General features: G+C 37.0%; 2 protein-coding genes across 2 annotated transcripts; both read left to right on the top strand.

The window, feature by feature from the left end:
• The first annotated feature begins 323 nt into the window (after window positions 1-323).
• Window positions 324-6,182, top strand: LOC110731579 (C-terminal binding protein AN). The gene is made up of 7 exons (XM_021911446.1): window positions 324-1,341; window positions 2,398-2,557; window positions 2,657-2,787; window positions 3,672-4,466; window positions 4,585-4,632; window positions 5,247-5,360; window positions 5,816-6,182. The coding sequence occupies exons 1-7, from the start codon at window positions 757-759 to the stop codon at window positions 5,885-5,887; spliced, it is 1,905 nt and encodes a 634-aa protein (XP_021767138.1). The 5' UTR covers window positions 324-756; the 3' UTR covers window positions 5,888-6,182.
• A 677-nt stretch (window positions 6,183-6,859) lies between these two features.
• Window positions 6,860-16,632, top strand: LOC110731581 (protein REVEILLE 5-like). Its single transcript, XM_021911449.1, has 9 exons — window positions 6,860-7,273; window positions 12,728-12,785; window positions 13,412-13,535; window positions 13,630-13,809; window positions 14,440-14,565; window positions 15,446-15,555; window positions 15,779-15,839; window positions 15,960-16,075; window positions 16,154-16,632. The coding sequence occupies exons 1-7, from the start codon at window positions 7,032-7,034 to the stop codon at window positions 15,818-15,820; spliced, it is 882 nt and encodes a 293-aa protein (XP_021767141.1). The 5' UTR covers window positions 6,860-7,031; the 3' UTR covers window positions 15,821-15,839; window positions 15,960-16,075; window positions 16,154-16,632.
• Window positions 16,633-17,388: the final 756 nt, after the last annotated feature.

Below are 17,388 nucleotides of genomic sequence, written 5' to 3'. Positions count from 1 at the left end.
CCAAAGTACTAGCAATAATGCTAGATATTCTTTTGCATCCACATAACGTAATCAACTCATATACATTGTATTCTCATCCCTTGACTGAAGTGTGTAGGCCATGGCCTCATGTGTCGAGAACCATCAAAGTAATACGATTACAAGGATCTACCTTGGGTCGTAGCAATCCTACGATCTACAAATCTACAATTACTAGAGAATTGTACATACTCCATAATACGTTTCAATATGCGTGTAAATTTTTCTTGCTCGTTATGAGATACGAAGCATGAGTTTCAATATAAAAATTACTATGTAATTAAAACTCTCTCAAACTTTAATGATAATTGTTATATATGTGATGTGCTGACGTGAAAATGGTAAAAGGAGGAAGATAATGATTGAAATTACAAATTTGCCCCTATTTTAGCTCGTATTTTCTCAGAAAAAGAAAAAGGACGTGGGTTGAATATAACACATCTGAAAAATGAAAGACCAACAAAAAAGTGGGAGAAGAAGACTTTCCGACCAGTAATTTGTACGGAGTAGTTTACTTGCGAGTTCCCTTTTCAATTTCTTTCCCTCCCTTCTTCTTCTCCTTCAATTTCCCCATTTTTCAAAAATCATCCGACAAAGGAGAGAGAAAACACACTCACTGCATTTAACATTACCTAGTTACCCCATTTCAATTTCAAAATGAACCCCTAAAAACCACCCCCATTTCACCACCACAACAACCACCGTCACCACCACCTCCGGCCCAGCCCAGCCCACAAAATGTCGATCAAAGGGCCCAAATCAACGGCCCACCACCAGAAGCCCACATCACCAATCCCCTTAGTCGTAACCCTAAACTGCATCGAAGACAACGCTTTAGAACAACACTCCCTCGCCGGGGTCGCCGCCATCGAACACGTCGGCTTAAGCCGATTAGCCGACGGTAGAATCGAGTCAGCCGCCGCTGTTCTCCTCCACTCCCTCGCTTTCCTCCCACGCGCCGCCCAACGCCGGCTTCGTCCATGGCAGCTTGTTCTCTGCCTCGGCTCATCCGACCGCGCCGTTGATTCTGCTTTAGCCGCCGATCTTGGACTTCGACTGGTCCACGTCGATGTTTCTCGGTCGGAGGAGATCGCTGATACTGTTATGGCTCTTGTTCTTGGGCTTTTGCGACGGACGCATCTGTTGTCGCGACATTCTTTGTCTTCGTCAGGGTGGTTGGGTTCTGTGCAACCGCTTTGTCGGGGGATGCGACGGTGTCGGGGGTTAGTGCTTGGGATTGTCGGGAGATCTGCGTCGGCTACATCTTTGGCTACCAGGAGTTTGTCGTTTAAGATGAATGTGCTTTATTTTGATGTTTCCCAGGTAAGGTTGTTTCACTGTTTTGTGTAATTATGTCAATTGTGGTTGAGTTTTCTTGCTTAGAGATTTATTTTGAGAGCGAAAGATTTGATCTTGCTTGTTGTGTGACATTGGGTTGATTTGTCTATTTTTCAGGAGTTGGTTTGGTGGAATGAATGTTGTGGTTAATTTATGTAATTGATGAAGGAATTAGGTAGAGTGGTTTGTTTTGGAGATGAAAAAATGATTTTGATTGTTTAATTAGTGTGACATTGTGTTTATTGATTTGCTGAAATGTCTAAAATTTAGCTTAATTATGCAGTTTGTTAGAATGCTTCTTGCAAGATGGTTCTCAAAGGGAAAGAAAAATATTATCTTCATTGGTTTTTCATTAGCTGTTGAAGAGAGTATATTGTCCGAAATGATGATCAGAGGATGCGGGGGAGAGAAGTGATTCATTTGATTTAAAACCACTTTATTTGCATTTGGCTTTAGAAATAGAACTTAAAAGCGTTAAGATGATTACTAGGATCACAAAAATTTGGCTTGGATACATAATTTGGGATTTTGGTGTTTGGGGGGAATGAAATGTATGGGAAGCTGGCCAGGTGGGAGTGTGGGACATAGTTGTGGTTGTATTCAATGCTGATTTTTGAAATTTAGGTCAGGCCTTGGGCTTGGCATAACAAATTGACATGAGGTTGATAACTCAGCTTCTAATACCCAATCTCAGCTCCTCCCTCCTCCTCCATAAAAGGATACAATATGTATCAATATGATCATGTTATGAATCTTGTGATTATAGGTCTTTTCTTCTCTTTTTGCAATATGTGAGAGGTATATAGTGTATACTCCTGAAATTGATTAGGTTTGATGAATGTCATGCTCACATATGCTGTCCTTGTATTAAATGACAACCAGTAACATGAATATGAAGGAATTTTGAGGGTCTTAGAGCTTCAATTTTTCTGAATATTCTTATTTTTCAGCTTTGTGGTTGGAAATTCTTTTATTTTATTATGTATTTTTATTTACTGATTAGCGGCTGAGCGCCTGATAATATTTACTCTTTTCTGCCAGGCACAAGTAAGCAGGTCGATTATATTCCCTCCTGCTGCCAGGAGAATGGAGACACTTAATGATTTAATGGCTGCAAGTGATGTGATCTCTCTCCATTGTGCTTTGACAGATGAGACTGTCCAAATTATTAATGCTGAATGCTTGCAGCATATCAAACACGGTAATATTAATTATTTAAATGCTACAACTTTTTTTTTCTTTTCAAGTTAGTGCTTTTCACCCTATTTTCCTTTTTAATGCTGATAAACATTTTATTCAGGTGCATATTTGGTGAACACTGGAAGCAGTCAGCTTTTGGATGATTGTGCTGTGAAGCAGCTGTTGATCGATGGAGTCCTTGCTGGCTGTGCACTGGATGGTGCTGAAGGGCCACAATGGATGGAAGCATGGGTATGTTCACTAGTATGACAACAGAAATGCACGTTCACAATGTATTTGTGTTATTTTCTATATTTCTTGGTTTTGTGCATCCATACAGGTTTTACATTTACAGTATTTTTATAAGGATTGCATGTGCATCGCAATTGTGTACTTAAAGCATATACGATACTGTTATTCTGTAAAAATATTAATCTTTGAATGTGGGTATACCTCTTCAGCATAGGATCGAGATATCTGTTCTTGCATATATTTTGATTGAGAGGTGCTCTGCGCTTCTTTAGTTGCTGTTGTTGTCAGGCTGAGTGTTGTATTTTCTTGATCTTAAAACTTCATGAGGCCTCTTAGTTAATGGGCCCTGAGCCATGCGACACAGTGTTTTTCTGTCGATTTGTCAACCTTAGCTTATAGTCCTGCATTCATGCACAATTTTGGAAAGCTTTTGTTACAATTTGTGTCCATCTAGTTACAATTTTGGAAAGCTTTTGTTACAATTTGTGTCCATCTAGTTGACTATTTGTGTCCATCTAGTTGACTATTTGATTGCTGTTAGGGAAGTTACATATGCAGTGTCCCACGAATTTTTGCTGCCTCCCTTTAGATTTTATCCGATTGAAGGAAGAATACATATTTGTAACTCTTAACAAAACTAGTCAATTAAATTTATAACTTTTTAAAGACGTGATGCTGATAAGAAATTAGCCATGTATAGCACTATATTCCAGTGGCTGATGGCAGGAGAGTGTGCACTTTTATAATTTTCTCATTATCCCTCATGTTTTAAAGTAACTAGTGTGCTTTTATCTATTTAATTGTGATGTTTTGAGTCAGAGAGAGTGCATTTTTTGTTTTAACATGACCATTTCCTCTGATATAGTTGGCACATGATGTTTCAGGTCAGGGAGATGCCTAATGTGTTGGTACTACCACGAAGTGCAGATTACAGTGAAGAAGTATGGTTGGAGATAAGAGAAAAGGCAATTTCTATATTGCAAACTTACTTCCTTGATGGTGTTGTTCCAAGTAATGCTGTCTCTGATGACGAGGACGAGGAAAGTGAAATAACCTTTGAGAATGAGAAATCTGATAAACAAGACAGAGAAAGACTGCCGCAGAGTCCAGTTCTTGAGCGTCTGACAATTGATAACTTAGCGACTCCAGAAAGTTCCCATAGGAAATCTTCATCTGCTCAATTAGATTCTCCTAGCCAGCATCAGGTTTCAGGTTTGTCTCCAAATAACTCTGCTCAATCTGAAACGAAGCGTAGTAGATCAAGCAAAAAGGCTAAAAAGAGACATGCTCGCCAAAAGTCCCAACATAAAACTGAGGACATCTTAGAAAAAGAGAGTACTTCACAGCAGGAAGATGCTGCTGCTATGAGTGGTACTGAGCAGGTTCAAAGCTATGGTTCCAGGTGTGCTTCACCGGAAGACTCTAGAAGCAGGAAAACATCGATAGAATTGGTGCAAGAACCATCATTGGACATGTTTCAGAAAGAAGGCAAGAGCACTAGTCGGAAATCTGCAGAGCTACTTAAAGATGGTTGTGTTATAGCCTTACAAGCAAGGGAACGCTCTGGGCTTCATGTCTCAAGACAAAGGGTAAAGGGAGGTGGTTGGTTCCTAGATACAATGAATAGTGTTACCAAAAGAGATCCTGCAGCTCAGTTTCTTGTTGTTTTTGGAAGCAAGGTCAGTTCATGCAGTCTTTCTTCATGTGTTGTACATTGTTGGATTAATTAATCCTGAAAAGTGCATCCCCTTTTCTCTTGTTTTCTTGTCTGATGATATTGCATGTCGCAATTTCCAGGATACAATTGGATTGCGATCTCTTGCAGCTGGTGGGAAATTGTTGCAGGTATGTTATTACTTCCAAGAGATTTATGCTAGTTTATCTGTTATTATGAGATGGATAAGAAAGGGGGAAGAAAATGGTGACTACCAGTAATTAAGCCAACATTGTTAAATTCTGTGAATATACTACAGATTACAGATTGTAAATTTAGTTTGCTTTAAGAGATTCATGGCACTAGGTAGTAGATGTCAATATCACATTATAGTACTTGTTAGTTGAAGTTCATTGGGATGAAACTAACAAGATCCCACATGACTATATACCTTTTTAACTACTTTGTATAAACCATCAATTCTAGTCAAAGTGGAGTATACGAATAGTGCATATTTCAAAGTGTTGCAAGTAAAAAAAAAAAAAAAAAAAAAAGAAAAAAAAGTAGTGTTTATTTTGTTTATAGATTTGGTCTTCCTTTGACCCCTTAACTATTTAACTTAACCCGATTCACTTCCAAATGTCTATATGGTGTATCAGATCATTACACAATCTATATTCAATGTGTTTTCTGATTAATTGGAATTCATAAAACCTTCATTGCTCTTTTGTATAATTAGTGTTTGATTAATGTTCATTGCTCTTTTATGCGAGCTGTAGCTCATCAAGTTCTTTTGATGGTGCAGATAAATAGAAAGATGGAATTTGTATTTGCCAGTCACAGCTTTGATGTATGGGAGAGTTGGTCACTAGAAGGTCCTTTGGAGGAGTGTAGATTGGTTAATTGTAGAAATACACAGGTAACTTTTTTATGAACTTCATATATCAGTTAAATACTAACGTCTCATCGAGATTTACATGTATTTCTTTTCCTATCAGTTACATGCTGTTTCCCAAAGGTCTGGGGTTTGAATTTTGCCAAGTAAGGGCACTTGGGGATTTGGGGGTATGGATTCCTTGCCAACCCCCCTTATTCCCAAGGATCGCAAATATTGGACAAAAAAACCTTAAAGTTGAGGTTTGGTCTAAGTTTTTCTCCGTACTTTCAAAATAAAAGTTGCATGTGTTAGAGAAAGTCTAGAACTTGAATAGAGTCTGGAGCATATGCTTTTGCAAATTGCCAGGCTTATTGCATAGTGCGACGTAAAGTTCTAGTTTTGTTTTGTAAACTCTAAATTGTAGGGCCCAATCCTGAAAGTTTTTACGTTTTGTTTAAAAAGTTTGTCGCTTCAATTTTATCTTCTGGTGTTTGCAGGGTGTTCTTGATGTGCGAATTGAAGTTCTGGCTTCTGTAGGAGAAGACGGAGTTTTGCGTTGGCTAGATTAGGTTCACAGAGCTGGTGAAATATTGGTTTTCAAATTACTCGTATTAGGTTGCTTAAAATTCAACACGGCTTGTAACTTTGTATATCTTTCAGTACTATGTATCTCATCAGTATTTAGTGTGTTTTTCTGTTAGAAGTGTTAGTATTGTGCCTTGGAGATTTTTTCGAGTTTATGTTGAACATCCACTCTGATCGGCAAAACCATCAAATTGAGTTGATCCAATTTTGTATTGGAAAAGAGAAACATTTTGTACATCTTATCGCCAATTCGCCCTTAATGAGTCGTATTGTCACGTGTCACCTCCTTTTACTACGTGATGTTGTGCATGTCATATACTCCGTAGTAAACAAGTTATGCATGTCATATACTCCGTAGTAAACAAGTTAGCTCTACGTTTATACACGTACTTCCTTTACAAGCATAATTTTTTTTATGGCTCAATTGTTGAACGGCGATGACAAAGAGTTTCTTCATATGATTGCAAAGAAGATTCCATTTGACCTTATTTGCTTCGAGTATCAAACTTGAGCTCGACTAACCAACAAAGAGGCTCAGCTTGGCTCGGCTCATATTCACTCACCGAGTCACCAACACTCTCATGTTTCCGGACACTAAGCATACCATCACCATGTGTGGGTCTACTGTCATTGTATGATACACCCGGATACATAATACGAGCCCGAGTTTATTTTCCTACCACTCCATTATCTAATAATAAATCATGAAACAAAAAAAGGGGCGTGCAATCAGAATAGTCAGCTAAACAGTCGACAACACATCCCTTAATTTTTACAGCAGCCACCCCACACTATGGCACGTTGCTGTAGTATTCATTATTCAGTACCAATTCCCCACCACCACACACGTCAAAATGACTATTCTACCCTCCAAATTCCACCACACACTTAATGACAATCGTTTCTTTTTTTTATTTATTTTTCCAAAAATACAAAAATAGAAGGCGGTTATAAGATCACCCGGTGACCCATCTTTCCATATATAGACCACAAGAACCTCTTCACTTTGCCATTTTCCAGAAAATTCACCAACTTCCTTAAAAACTGTACACAATCAAATTTCAATCAATCAATTAATCATTCGTAAATTCAATCACTTTTTCAAATTAATTGAATTTCAATTTTGAAATGGTGTCGGTAAATCCAAACCCAACGCAATCGCAAGGATTTAACCTAGAATTTACGAATTCCGGTATGCCTCTTCCCGGAGTTAACCCTATTCCGCCGGTAAATTCTCCGGTCTCCGGAGGTTCTGCTGTTCCGATGGCGGAGGATCACTCTAAGAAAGTGAGGAAGCCGTATACGATTACTAAGTCTAGAGAGAGCTGGACTGAACAAGAACACGATAAGTTTCTAGAAGCTCTTCAATTGTAAGTTTACTTACTAACTCAATTTCCTTTTTGTTCGTTAATTAGGTTTTTAATCGTGTTAAATTACTGATAATGTTGGTTGGTAATATTGATTGAATTACTGATAATTTGGTGATGATTGTACTCTAATTTTTTAATTCCATGTTGAATTGTGTTGAACAGTGAATTTGTTTTGCTTTTCTATCGGCTTTGTGGATTAATTTATCATAATTGCTATCATTTTTACGAGGAATTTTGATTTTTGTTGTTGTATTTATGTTAGGGTTTTGTATAGGATTTGGTGATCATCTTGCTGTTTCTATTTCATTTAGGCATGCTTAATGCATTTCTTTAATCATCAATATTTTTAATTGTCTTGAAGTAAAATTATGCAAAAATTGATATTTAGAAAGTATTCATTGAAACAATTAAATAAAATTTCACATGACTGTTTGCTCTTAAAATAAATCATTAGAGTAAGGTTTTTTTTATTTTATTTTTATTTATTTATTTTTAAAGAAAGATAGAGCATATATTAATCACGAAGAGAGGTCCAATTCCGCCAAAGTAATAATGCTTTGGGGAAAGGAACTAAGACGAATAAGTTCAACACTGTCACCCGTATCACACCTCGCCACTAAGTGTGCAACAGTATTACAACTTCTCTTCGCATGAGAAAACAAACAAACATTAAACCAAGCTCTATCTAAACTAATATCATCATAAATAACATGAATTGGGGAAAGATCCGAGACACTTGAAGAGATGGCTTTGATCACATTAATTGCATCCGATTCCACCCACACATTCCTGAAGTCAAATCTCTTTGCAAGGAGGAGAGCATATCTCACGGCCTGTGCTTCAATGCATTCCAGAACAGAAGACTCTATTCTCTTAGTTGCTGTCAAAATAAGGCTGCCTCTATTGTCTCTGAACACTACTCCAAGCCCAGCAGGACCACCATCTGGTACATTTGCATCGACGTTCACTTTAAGGCAACCTTGTGGCGGGCATAGCCAAGTAATGCTGCTACCTATAGTCGGTTGAACTGTAGGAAGAATAACTCTTTTTGCATAATCATCATAATCACTCACCAATTTGCAAAAACCAGCCGCGAGAAGAACAAAATTAGGCGTTTCATTATCAAATATTATCAGAATTTTGCATCTCCAGGCTGCCAACATCAACGCAGCCATACGCTTCAGCACCTGCCCATCCACCTTACTATGCAGCCAGCTCCTGCAAGCAGAGAACGAGTCAGTTGGAGCATCTGTCAGCTGGTCCACCAAACCACTGTGAGCCCATTTCTCAAGGGCAGCAGTACAGTTAAATAGGGAGTGAATAATCGTCTCCCTGGGCCAGTACAGTTAAATAGGGAGTGAATAATCGTCTCCCTGGGCTTTCCACAGATCTGGCACGAGGCGTCACCTGTCACATAGCGTTGTACCAATCTATCCTTGACTGCAAGATTACCCTTTACAGCACCCCACACGAAATGCTTGAGCTTGGGTGGGCCGTTCATCTTCCACACCAATCTCCAGAGGTCCTCCAAGTTACTACCCCCATCAGCATCATCGCCAACACTCCTTGCTAGCCAGTATGCAGACGTGACCGAGTAAAGATCATTTTTTGTTTAGTTTCAGTACATACAGTCAGCTCTTGTATGAAGGGATAATGGGATAGAAAGAATTATAGCTGCGGTCTTTGGATCCACCAAGCCTCGAACCTTTGCTGCATCCCAGGCTACCACTCCCTCCAACATTAACTCACTCACTGTAACATGACTTAATTAACTCTTTACACAACATAAAGGAACGCCAATTCGGGAAATGCGAACAACTTTTAGGAACGGAGGGAGTACATAGATAAACTTTTAGGAACGGAGGGAGTACATAGATAAAAAAAAGAAAAAAAAAGAACCAAAAGAAATTGGGAAAAAAGGACAAAAAAAAAAAAACAACTCTCACCATTCACGCACAAAAGAAACAAGACCAACAACATCATCTCATCTCTCAAGCACACCTCCGACAACTTTGAAGACTTCATGCAGTAACGCCGCAGGTTGCTCCTCATCTCCGGCATCTCTTAATTTCGACTCTCGGGCCGCCCACCGACTAAATTGAGCACGAAATCAGGTATTAATTTTGACTTTTGACCCTCACTGTTGATGTTTTAGGTTTCAGTTTTATTAATTATGCGTGTATACTTTCTAAATTTGGGTTTTTTCTGCTTGATTTTATGTTCGATTGTCCTTGTTCTTCTTTAAATTTCTGTAATTATGTGTGTATACTTTCTAAATTTGGTTTTTTTTCTGCTTGATTTAATGTTTGATTGTCATTGTTCTTGTTTAAATTTCTAAATTTGTTCTTAGGAATTGCATGCTTCAAGTCTATGAATAAACTACCATTCTTAGGAGTTTATGATTGAAATATAGATTATTTGCAATATAATGTTATTTAGGTGATATAAACCCTTTTTATAATTTTTTTGAGAAAGGGGCTAAAAAGAGCTTTAGATAGGGTATGCGACAATTGAGCTAGGTGATTATGAACCTCTAAACCCTTTTTTCAGGAAAATGGCGATTTGTCATGCAACCATTTTAGATGATCTTGATAGATGAATGATTCATCGAGGAGTTTTGAAGGAGTTTTGATAGTCATTTACGAATTTGGTCGAAGCATTGATAAGGTTATACTAAATAAATTTAACTATTCTGAATCTAACCGCTTTTTTTTACAAGAAAAAAAAAATAGACGGATCGATCGAAGGGAGACCATGTTAGAGATAGTAGGCATGTTATTAATATGTACAAGGAAATAACTTGAAGTCACGCCGGCGTGAAAAAAGCTGAAGTCCGTGAATCTAAATTGTGATGTTTCTGGTTTTGGGCGCACTGTTGCCTTGTTGCTCAAATCCAAAGACAAGGTTAGAATTGTTGAGGACATGGGATTTGATAACCTACTATTATTTGCAGGGAAATCCCTCCTTCGGCAGCTTGCCTATTACATCCTATCTAGGATGGATGTCGATGACATGTCTATCCGCAACCATCGTGGAGAAAAAGTTTTAATTGACAAAGTAAAGGTCAGGCGGGTGTTTGTTGGGCATCTCAGCAAGGGAAAAAGTATGCCTAAGTAAACTGCGAGATATGAATAGTTGTATGCTAAATTTAAAACGACGAGGGGTAAGAAAGACGAAACTCCAGGTTTCTTTAAGGAAACATTGAAGCATGCTTTGTTGAATTCTGATTTTGAAACTGAATTTAGAGAAGCTTTTCTTTTGTATTTGATTTCTACCGTGCTCTTCCCGTCAACCTATGCAAGTACTTACTGTTTTTGGCGTTCTGTGCCAATGAAACCAACGGCAAGTACTTGCTCTGTACCGTACCGTGTCATAGGTTGACGGGCAGAGCACTGTACAAATTGAATACAAAAGAAAAGCTTCTCTAAATTTTGCTTCGGAATCAGAATTCAACTAAGCATGCTTCAATGTTTCATTAAAGACACCTGGAGTTTCATCTTTCTTACCCCTCATCGTTTCAAATTTAGCATACAACTGCTCATATCCTCGCAGTTTGCTGAGGCATATTTTTTCCCTTGCTGGATGCCCAACTCCCAAGTGACCTTTACTTTGTCAATTAAAACTTTTTCTCCGCAATGATTGCGGATAGACATGTCATCGACATTCATCCTAGATAGGATGTAGTAGGCAAGCTGCCGAGGGAGGGATTTCCCCGCAAATAATAGCAGGTTCTGTAATCAACAATTCTAACCTTGTCTTCAGATTTGAGCAACAAGGCAGTAGTGCGCCCAAAAACCAGTATCATCACAATTTAGATTCACGGACTTAAGCTTTTTTCACGCCGTCAGATAAGCGTGACTTCAAGTATGTTTCCTTGTACATATTAATAACATGCCTACTATCTCTAACATGGTCTCCCTTCGATCGATCCGTCTATTTTATTATTATTATTATTTTATTTTATTTTTTTTTAAAAAAAGCGTTAAATTCAGAAGAGTTAAATTTATTTAATATAACCTTATCAATGCTTTGAAAATTCGTAAATGACGAGCTATAGACGTTAATAGGAACAAATTTAATCATTTAAAGTCCTATCACAATATTGAACACAAACCAACCCCTTCAAAACTCCTCGATGAATATTCATCTATCAAGATCATCTAAAATAGTTGCATGACAAATCGCCGTTTTCCTGGAAAGAGGGTTTAGACGTTCACAATCACCTAGCTCAATCATCGCATACCCTATCTAAAGCTCTTTTTAGCCCCTTTCTCAAAAATTTATGAAAAGGGTTTATGTCACCTAAATAACATTTATTCAATCATAAACTCCTAAGGATGGTAGTTTATTCATAGACTTGAAGCATGCAGTTCCTTAGACTTGTGAAACTTAAACAAAATTAAACAAGAACAATGACAATCAAGCAGAAAAAACCAAATTTAGAAAGTATACACACATAATTAAAGAAGAACAAGGACAATTGAACATAAAATCAAGCAGAAAAAACCCAAATTTAGAAAGTATACACGAACAATTAATTAAACTGATAAGGAGCGACCTGCAACGTTATTGCATGAAGTCGGAAGAGTTGTCAGAGGTGTGCTTGAGAGATGAGATGATGTTGTTGGTCTTGTTTCTTTTGTGCGTGAGTGGTGAGAGTTGTTTTTTTTTTTCTTTATTCTCAGTTTCTTTTGGTTCTTTTTTTTTCTGATTATTTTTTTTTTTAAGAAAAGGTTATCTATATACTCCCTCCGTTCCTAAAATTTGTTCCCATTTCCCGAATTGGCGTTCCTTTATGTTGTGAATAGTGTAAAGAGTAAGTTAAAGAAAGGAGTTTATGTGAATATTGTAAAGAGTTAATTAAGTCATCTAAATGTGAATAGAGAAAGTGTGTTGGCAGTAAAGAAAAGAAAAATGAAGTTTGGACAGTTATAACATGATTTATTACTAATACATTTATAATATTTGAGAGGTTGAGATATGTGGTTTGTATGTTGAAAAGCTGGTGATTCAATAGTGTTGTGAAGAGCTACTTGATAATTATGTAGATAGTTATGTTAACTTAACGGGTGTAGTTATTACAACATGAATCCCTTGATAAATTAGAGGTGGTTGAATATGGATATAAATGTGGATACTGGTGAACTTTGCCATTGTTAAAGGGTTATTAGAATGAAAGGATAATATTTCATAGAGGGTCCTTGATGGATACGACTATAGGAGAGAATTTGTTAGTATAGGGATGTTCGCAGTAAGAGTTTGGACACAGTAACTTTAAGCAAATTGCAAAATTGTGGTTAAAAGTTGTGGTTTGTCATATTAATGTGGGTGTGGTAGGTGTTATTTTTTTTTTTTCCCTTCTGCAATTCATTTGTAAGCTAGATGGTGTTTTTGATAGGTTTGAAGCGTGTCCTAATTTATTAATACTTCTTTTTCTCCCAATTTATGCCACAGATTTGATCGTGATTGGAAGAAAATTGAAGCTTTTATTGGTTCCAAGACAGTTATTCAGGTAAATATTGGAGATCTTCTGCTTTCCAGATATTCCATAAATGGAGGCTGTCGGAATCATATACCTTGTGTTGTTTGACATCTAAATTCTGTACATTTGTGTTGTACGCAGTTTATGGCCAGTTTAGCTCTTGGTTTTTTTTTATATGTTGCCATGACCATGTGCAGTGTGCTCTATACGGTGGTAGTTTTAATTTGTTTTGTTCTTTTTAAAGCACTTGGGATTAAAAGGGCATCTGGAGATTGGCAGTTGTTTGTATTTTGTTCTATAGTTTCATTATCTGGTAATTCATGGTCCGAAATTTACATCCTCTTACACCCATTAGCCCTCATGCTTGATGATTTGGCTATTGTGGACTATTGATGGTCCATTATTATGTTTTTTCATTGCGATGCAAATTGGGAACGTCCTACTCATGGACTTCATTTCTTCATTGTTTATGACTCTGATATTAAGTAATAACTTGTTAGATTTTGGAGTTGACAAGCCATAACATTGCTGCTCATTGGAGTAGCTTGGATTGAATTGTCTATGATGTTGGTGAGCCAGTATTACTCTAGCTAATGTGCTTATTCTTGGCTCTCTTTTGCTGATGTATGCTGGTGGGTCATGAATGATTCTTGCAGATTCGTAGTCATGCTCAGAAGTACTTTCTAAAGGTTCAGAAGAGTGGGTCTAATGAACGTGTGCCGCCTCCGCGACCAAAGAGGAAAGCAGCCCATCCATACCCGCAAAAGGCTTCTAAGACTGGTTAGAATGCTAGATTCCCATGTGCCGTGTCTGCTTCACTGGTGACCTTTTCTGAGAATTAGTAATTCTTACACACCTGAATGTTTGTTTGCAGCTCCAGCGATTAATCAATCTATGGGACAGTATCAGAATTCTACTGTTGGTGTTTTGGAACCAGGGTATGTTTACCACCATGACCCATCATCAGTCCTCGCCAATCAAAGTGGCAGTGCTCCAGCATCGTCCTGGACTTTTGGGTCTGTGCCAGTTGTCAATACAGCAAACTTGAGAAGAGGTAGATTTCTTAAAACAAATCCCCACAAAAGGACTAATCTTTTATCTTGTATCTATATTCTACATTTTGGCATTTTGAATAATTATTTTCTTGAAACCCATTTCTTACTTTCATGGATTTTGACTGTTATTTATTTCTCTTAACTGTGAAATGTGTTTTATATGGATCTGTACCATCTTTGGATGCTACTGATCTTTGAAAGTATAACTCATTGATTCTATATAGAGTGAACTTCTTGTATAAGAGAGGTTCTTCAAGAAGGTAGAGATTAACAAAGCAGAATATTATAGATCAACGCGTCTGGAGTTTTCTTCTAGCTGGTTCATAGTTGTAATTTTGTTTGGGGAGTGGTGGGGGGAGATGAAAATGAGGGTAAAATACGGAAAATAATTATAGGAACTGCACAACTTCAGTTTGCTATCTAAGAACACATGTATTAAGCAACACAAAAAGGTTGTGACTGGAATTTATCAAGAAGTGGGCATAATTTAGCAAGAATTGAGGACAGTGGTGTATTGTGTGTCATGAAAAGCTGGCCTGTGTTAAGAATGATGAAAAGTTAATAATTTGTTGGAAAAATTACCTGAAAGAAACCAGAAATGAAACTAATCTGGCATGTCTTTCATGCAGATGATGCAACATTAGCAATGCCCTCAATGACTCCCACGGGTTGCTGCAGCAGCAGCAATGAGAGCAGAAGTACTTGGCCAACAGCTGGAGCTACGGATCAGACAACTCAGGCAAAGCGTATCAAAGGTATTGTTTCTTGTGCTAGCTACTTCTTTTCACCTTTAAGTCCTTGCACAGTTGTATATACATCATCTTAGAAAATCCAGTTTATTTTCAAATAGTTGGTAGTATCTAAAGCTTCAATTGTTATCCTTAGCTCCTTACTCTTCATTAAATATTGATTATTATCCATAGCAATTAAACTGTTACCTTTCTTTTTGCCTTTTGTTCCTATTACTTGACATTAGTTATAGTGTTTTAATTTATTCAGGGTACATTGACATTTCAGTTGACATACATTTAGTTGCATCTCTGTCTAGCTGTCTTATGAATATTACTTATTTTCCCGGGTCAGATTGATTCTTTTGGAAGCCTTTCCTTCACCAGAGATTGTGTCTCCTTTGATTCAGTCTTTAATTTGCTCATTAATTATTACAAATAGAATAAAATATCTATTTACCAGCTTCCTTTTTTTGTGTTAATTTTCTCATTGGTTTAATGTAATGTTTACCTTCTTTCATAGTCCCATGATCTGGGTGGAAAAAACATCTAAAAAAACAAAAGGAATAGCAAGAAAGGGGAGGATTGAATAGTAGTTAGAATTTTATATATTGTGCAGTAATATAGTATGTGGAGAAAAAGAGCAAAAGGGGCGGATTGAATAAGTGGTAGTAAGAACAATATATATTGACATAAAGATCCTGAGATTATACGTGTGATATGTTTCGTTAACATGCTCCTGATATTCTCTGTGTGATTGCTTTTGTTTTTCAATAATACCCCGAGTATGGTAAACCATGATATTTACATAGAAGGCTAGGATTCTATCTGCCTAGAGTGCCTACTCTATAAATTATGCATTGGCCAGAATATATACTAACATTAATTTCTGTTCCACTTGAAGCAGTTGTACCAGACTTTGCTCAGGTTTACAGTTTTATTGGAAGTGTCTTTGATCCCAATGCTCGTGATCACCTGCAGAGGTTAAAGACAATGGACCCAATTAATGTTGAAACAGTATGTTTCCTTTTCTCTTATTATTTGGGAAAATAGGAATATATACTACTGAGTAATTATAATGTCCCCGAGTGGTTTGAATTCTTTGAGTTCTATTCTTGCTGCTTGATCTTGAAGCATCTGATATGTATGTGATTGATTGACATGATAGTTTCAGCATATTCTCTGTATGAACAACACTATTTTCAAATATCTAATGATGTTCCTTTTGATATCTTACCAGGTATTGCTGTTGGATGAGAAATCTTTCAGTCAATTTGCTTAGCCCTGAATTTGAGGAATATGTAAGTGCACTTTGTTTTTGGACATTAGTTAATTTTCTTAAATTTTAGCTGTGTTTTTTTTTTTTTTTTTTTTTTTTGCTTGCTTGATTTAGTGTGATGTTGTGTTTTCCATTGTGGCAGCGGAAGTTATTTTCATCATATGATGCAGAGTCTGGTAAAACTAGGTCATGTAGTCATCTCTTGCCAGCTCAAGATAACTCCAAGACCGTAATTCCTGCTGTTTACTAATCAAGAAGGTATCAGTCGATATCAGATTTATTTACTCTCTTTTTCATTTCCTCTTTATTATATGACCGCGTATATGATATTTCCAGTGGAAGTTAGCAGTACACAAGTTTGGATGATTCTAAACAACCGGATGTTCCATGTAGTTGTCTTTGTGTAATGTGCATGTTCTCTGCGAGTTTGGTTAGCAGAGTCGAATCTTGGGAGGGAACAAAGTGGTGTACCTCCTCGCTGCTCATGTCTTGCTGTGCCTGGGTTTTGTACTGGAGTTCCACTGCAGCCAACAAGTAGGTTGCTTGAGACATTAGTCTAGGTTTGTAATATAAAGTCTTTCTTACGAGGTTTGAAAGTGTCTGTATAGTGTCCTGAGATCCTCTACTGAGGCTTTTGTAATACGTACTAGTCAGAGAGTGCTGCTGCTGCTATTGGGCATGTTAACTTCTCGACATAGCTGTGAATGAGAATCGTTTTGTACATATTGAATCTGAGAATGTTATGTTTATAGGAGAAGGTCCCGAACTGGTTTGACTGTTGATGTTATAATAAAGTTTTGTCAGTTTCCCAAACACGCATTCTGATTTGATAGAAAATTTGGTAAACAAATAAAGATTTCTTGATATTGAATGATGAAGTATCAACTAAACCATGAAATGAAGTTTTTACTGACTTTATAAAGCAGCAATTCATAAGCTCCTGTGCTGCAACTCTTGAGTGTGGCTTTACTGCGAATGCATTTTCAACTTGGTATCTGGCGTGACTTCTTTGATAGCAGCAAAATTTCTAGAAAAATTATTCAAACCAAGAGCAAAGTCGTTGATTGCTCCAAAAGCTTTCAACTTTTGCTTCTCAAACTCCCTCTTTATTGGCTAGGCCCATAAGACCATCATTGTAAGATCTTGCCTATCCATTCATGTCATCCTTGAAACAAATGGTCAACTATGGGACAATTGACATGGTTTGAACAACAAATATCCAATTATACCAGATAAGGTAAAGATAGATTCGAACAAAATGTTTTTAGACAAATAAATTTTGATTGGATTGTGACACATTTATTTTAGAATTAGAAAGTATTGTAAAATGTGCGAGGAGGATTGCTTAACTTCTTTTATCCAACTTCAATGATCTACAAGTGTAAGTTAATTCTATTTTTCAAAAATTACTTTTTTCTCACATTATCTTTACTTCAAATTTAACTAAATAAAATGAAAGAAGTTTGCACACAATAATAACAAACACAAAGTTAAAATTGCTAAACACTGCTCACTAAGTACTAATTCTATTTAGGCGAGGAAATTTGTTTGAAGTAATTTACACTTAATTC

Source organism: Chenopodium quinoa, unplaced genomic scaffold (genome assembly GCF_001683475.1).
Source record: "Chenopodium quinoa cultivar QQ74 unplaced genomic scaffold, ASM168347v1, whole genome shotgun sequence".
In the NCBI taxonomy this organism is placed as follows: domain Eukaryota; kingdom Viridiplantae; phylum Streptophyta; class Magnoliopsida; order Caryophyllales; family Amaranthaceae; genus Chenopodium; species Chenopodium quinoa.
This window is presented reverse-complemented; position numbering and strand designations above follow the sequence as displayed.

Bases quoted from the DNA above. Each gene is read 5' to 3' on its own strand.
- LOC110731579 (XM_021911446.1), top strand. From the start codon at position 757: ATGTCGATCAAAGGGCCCAAATCAACGGCCCACCACCAGAAGCCCACA. The intron at 1,342-2,397 runs GTAAGGTTGTTT...CTTTTCTGCCAG, and splicing joins TTTATTTTGATGTTTCCCAG to GCACAAGTAAGCAGGTCGAT. The intron at 4,467-4,584 runs GTCAGTTCATGC...CGCAATTTCCAG, and splicing joins TTGTTGTTTTTGGAAGCAAG to GATACAATTGGATTGCGATC.
- LOC110731581 (XM_021911449.1), top strand. From the start codon at position 7,032: ATGGTGTCGGTAAATCCAAACCCAACGCAATCGCAAGGATTTAACCTA. The intron at 12,786-13,411 runs GTAAATATTGGA...TGATTCTTGCAG, and splicing joins GTTCCAAGACAGTTATTCAG to ATTCGTAGTCATGCTCAGAA. The intron at 13,536-13,629 runs GTTAGAATGCTA...GTTTGTTTGCAG, and splicing joins GCAAAAGGCTTCTAAGACTG to CTCCAGCGATTAATCAATCT.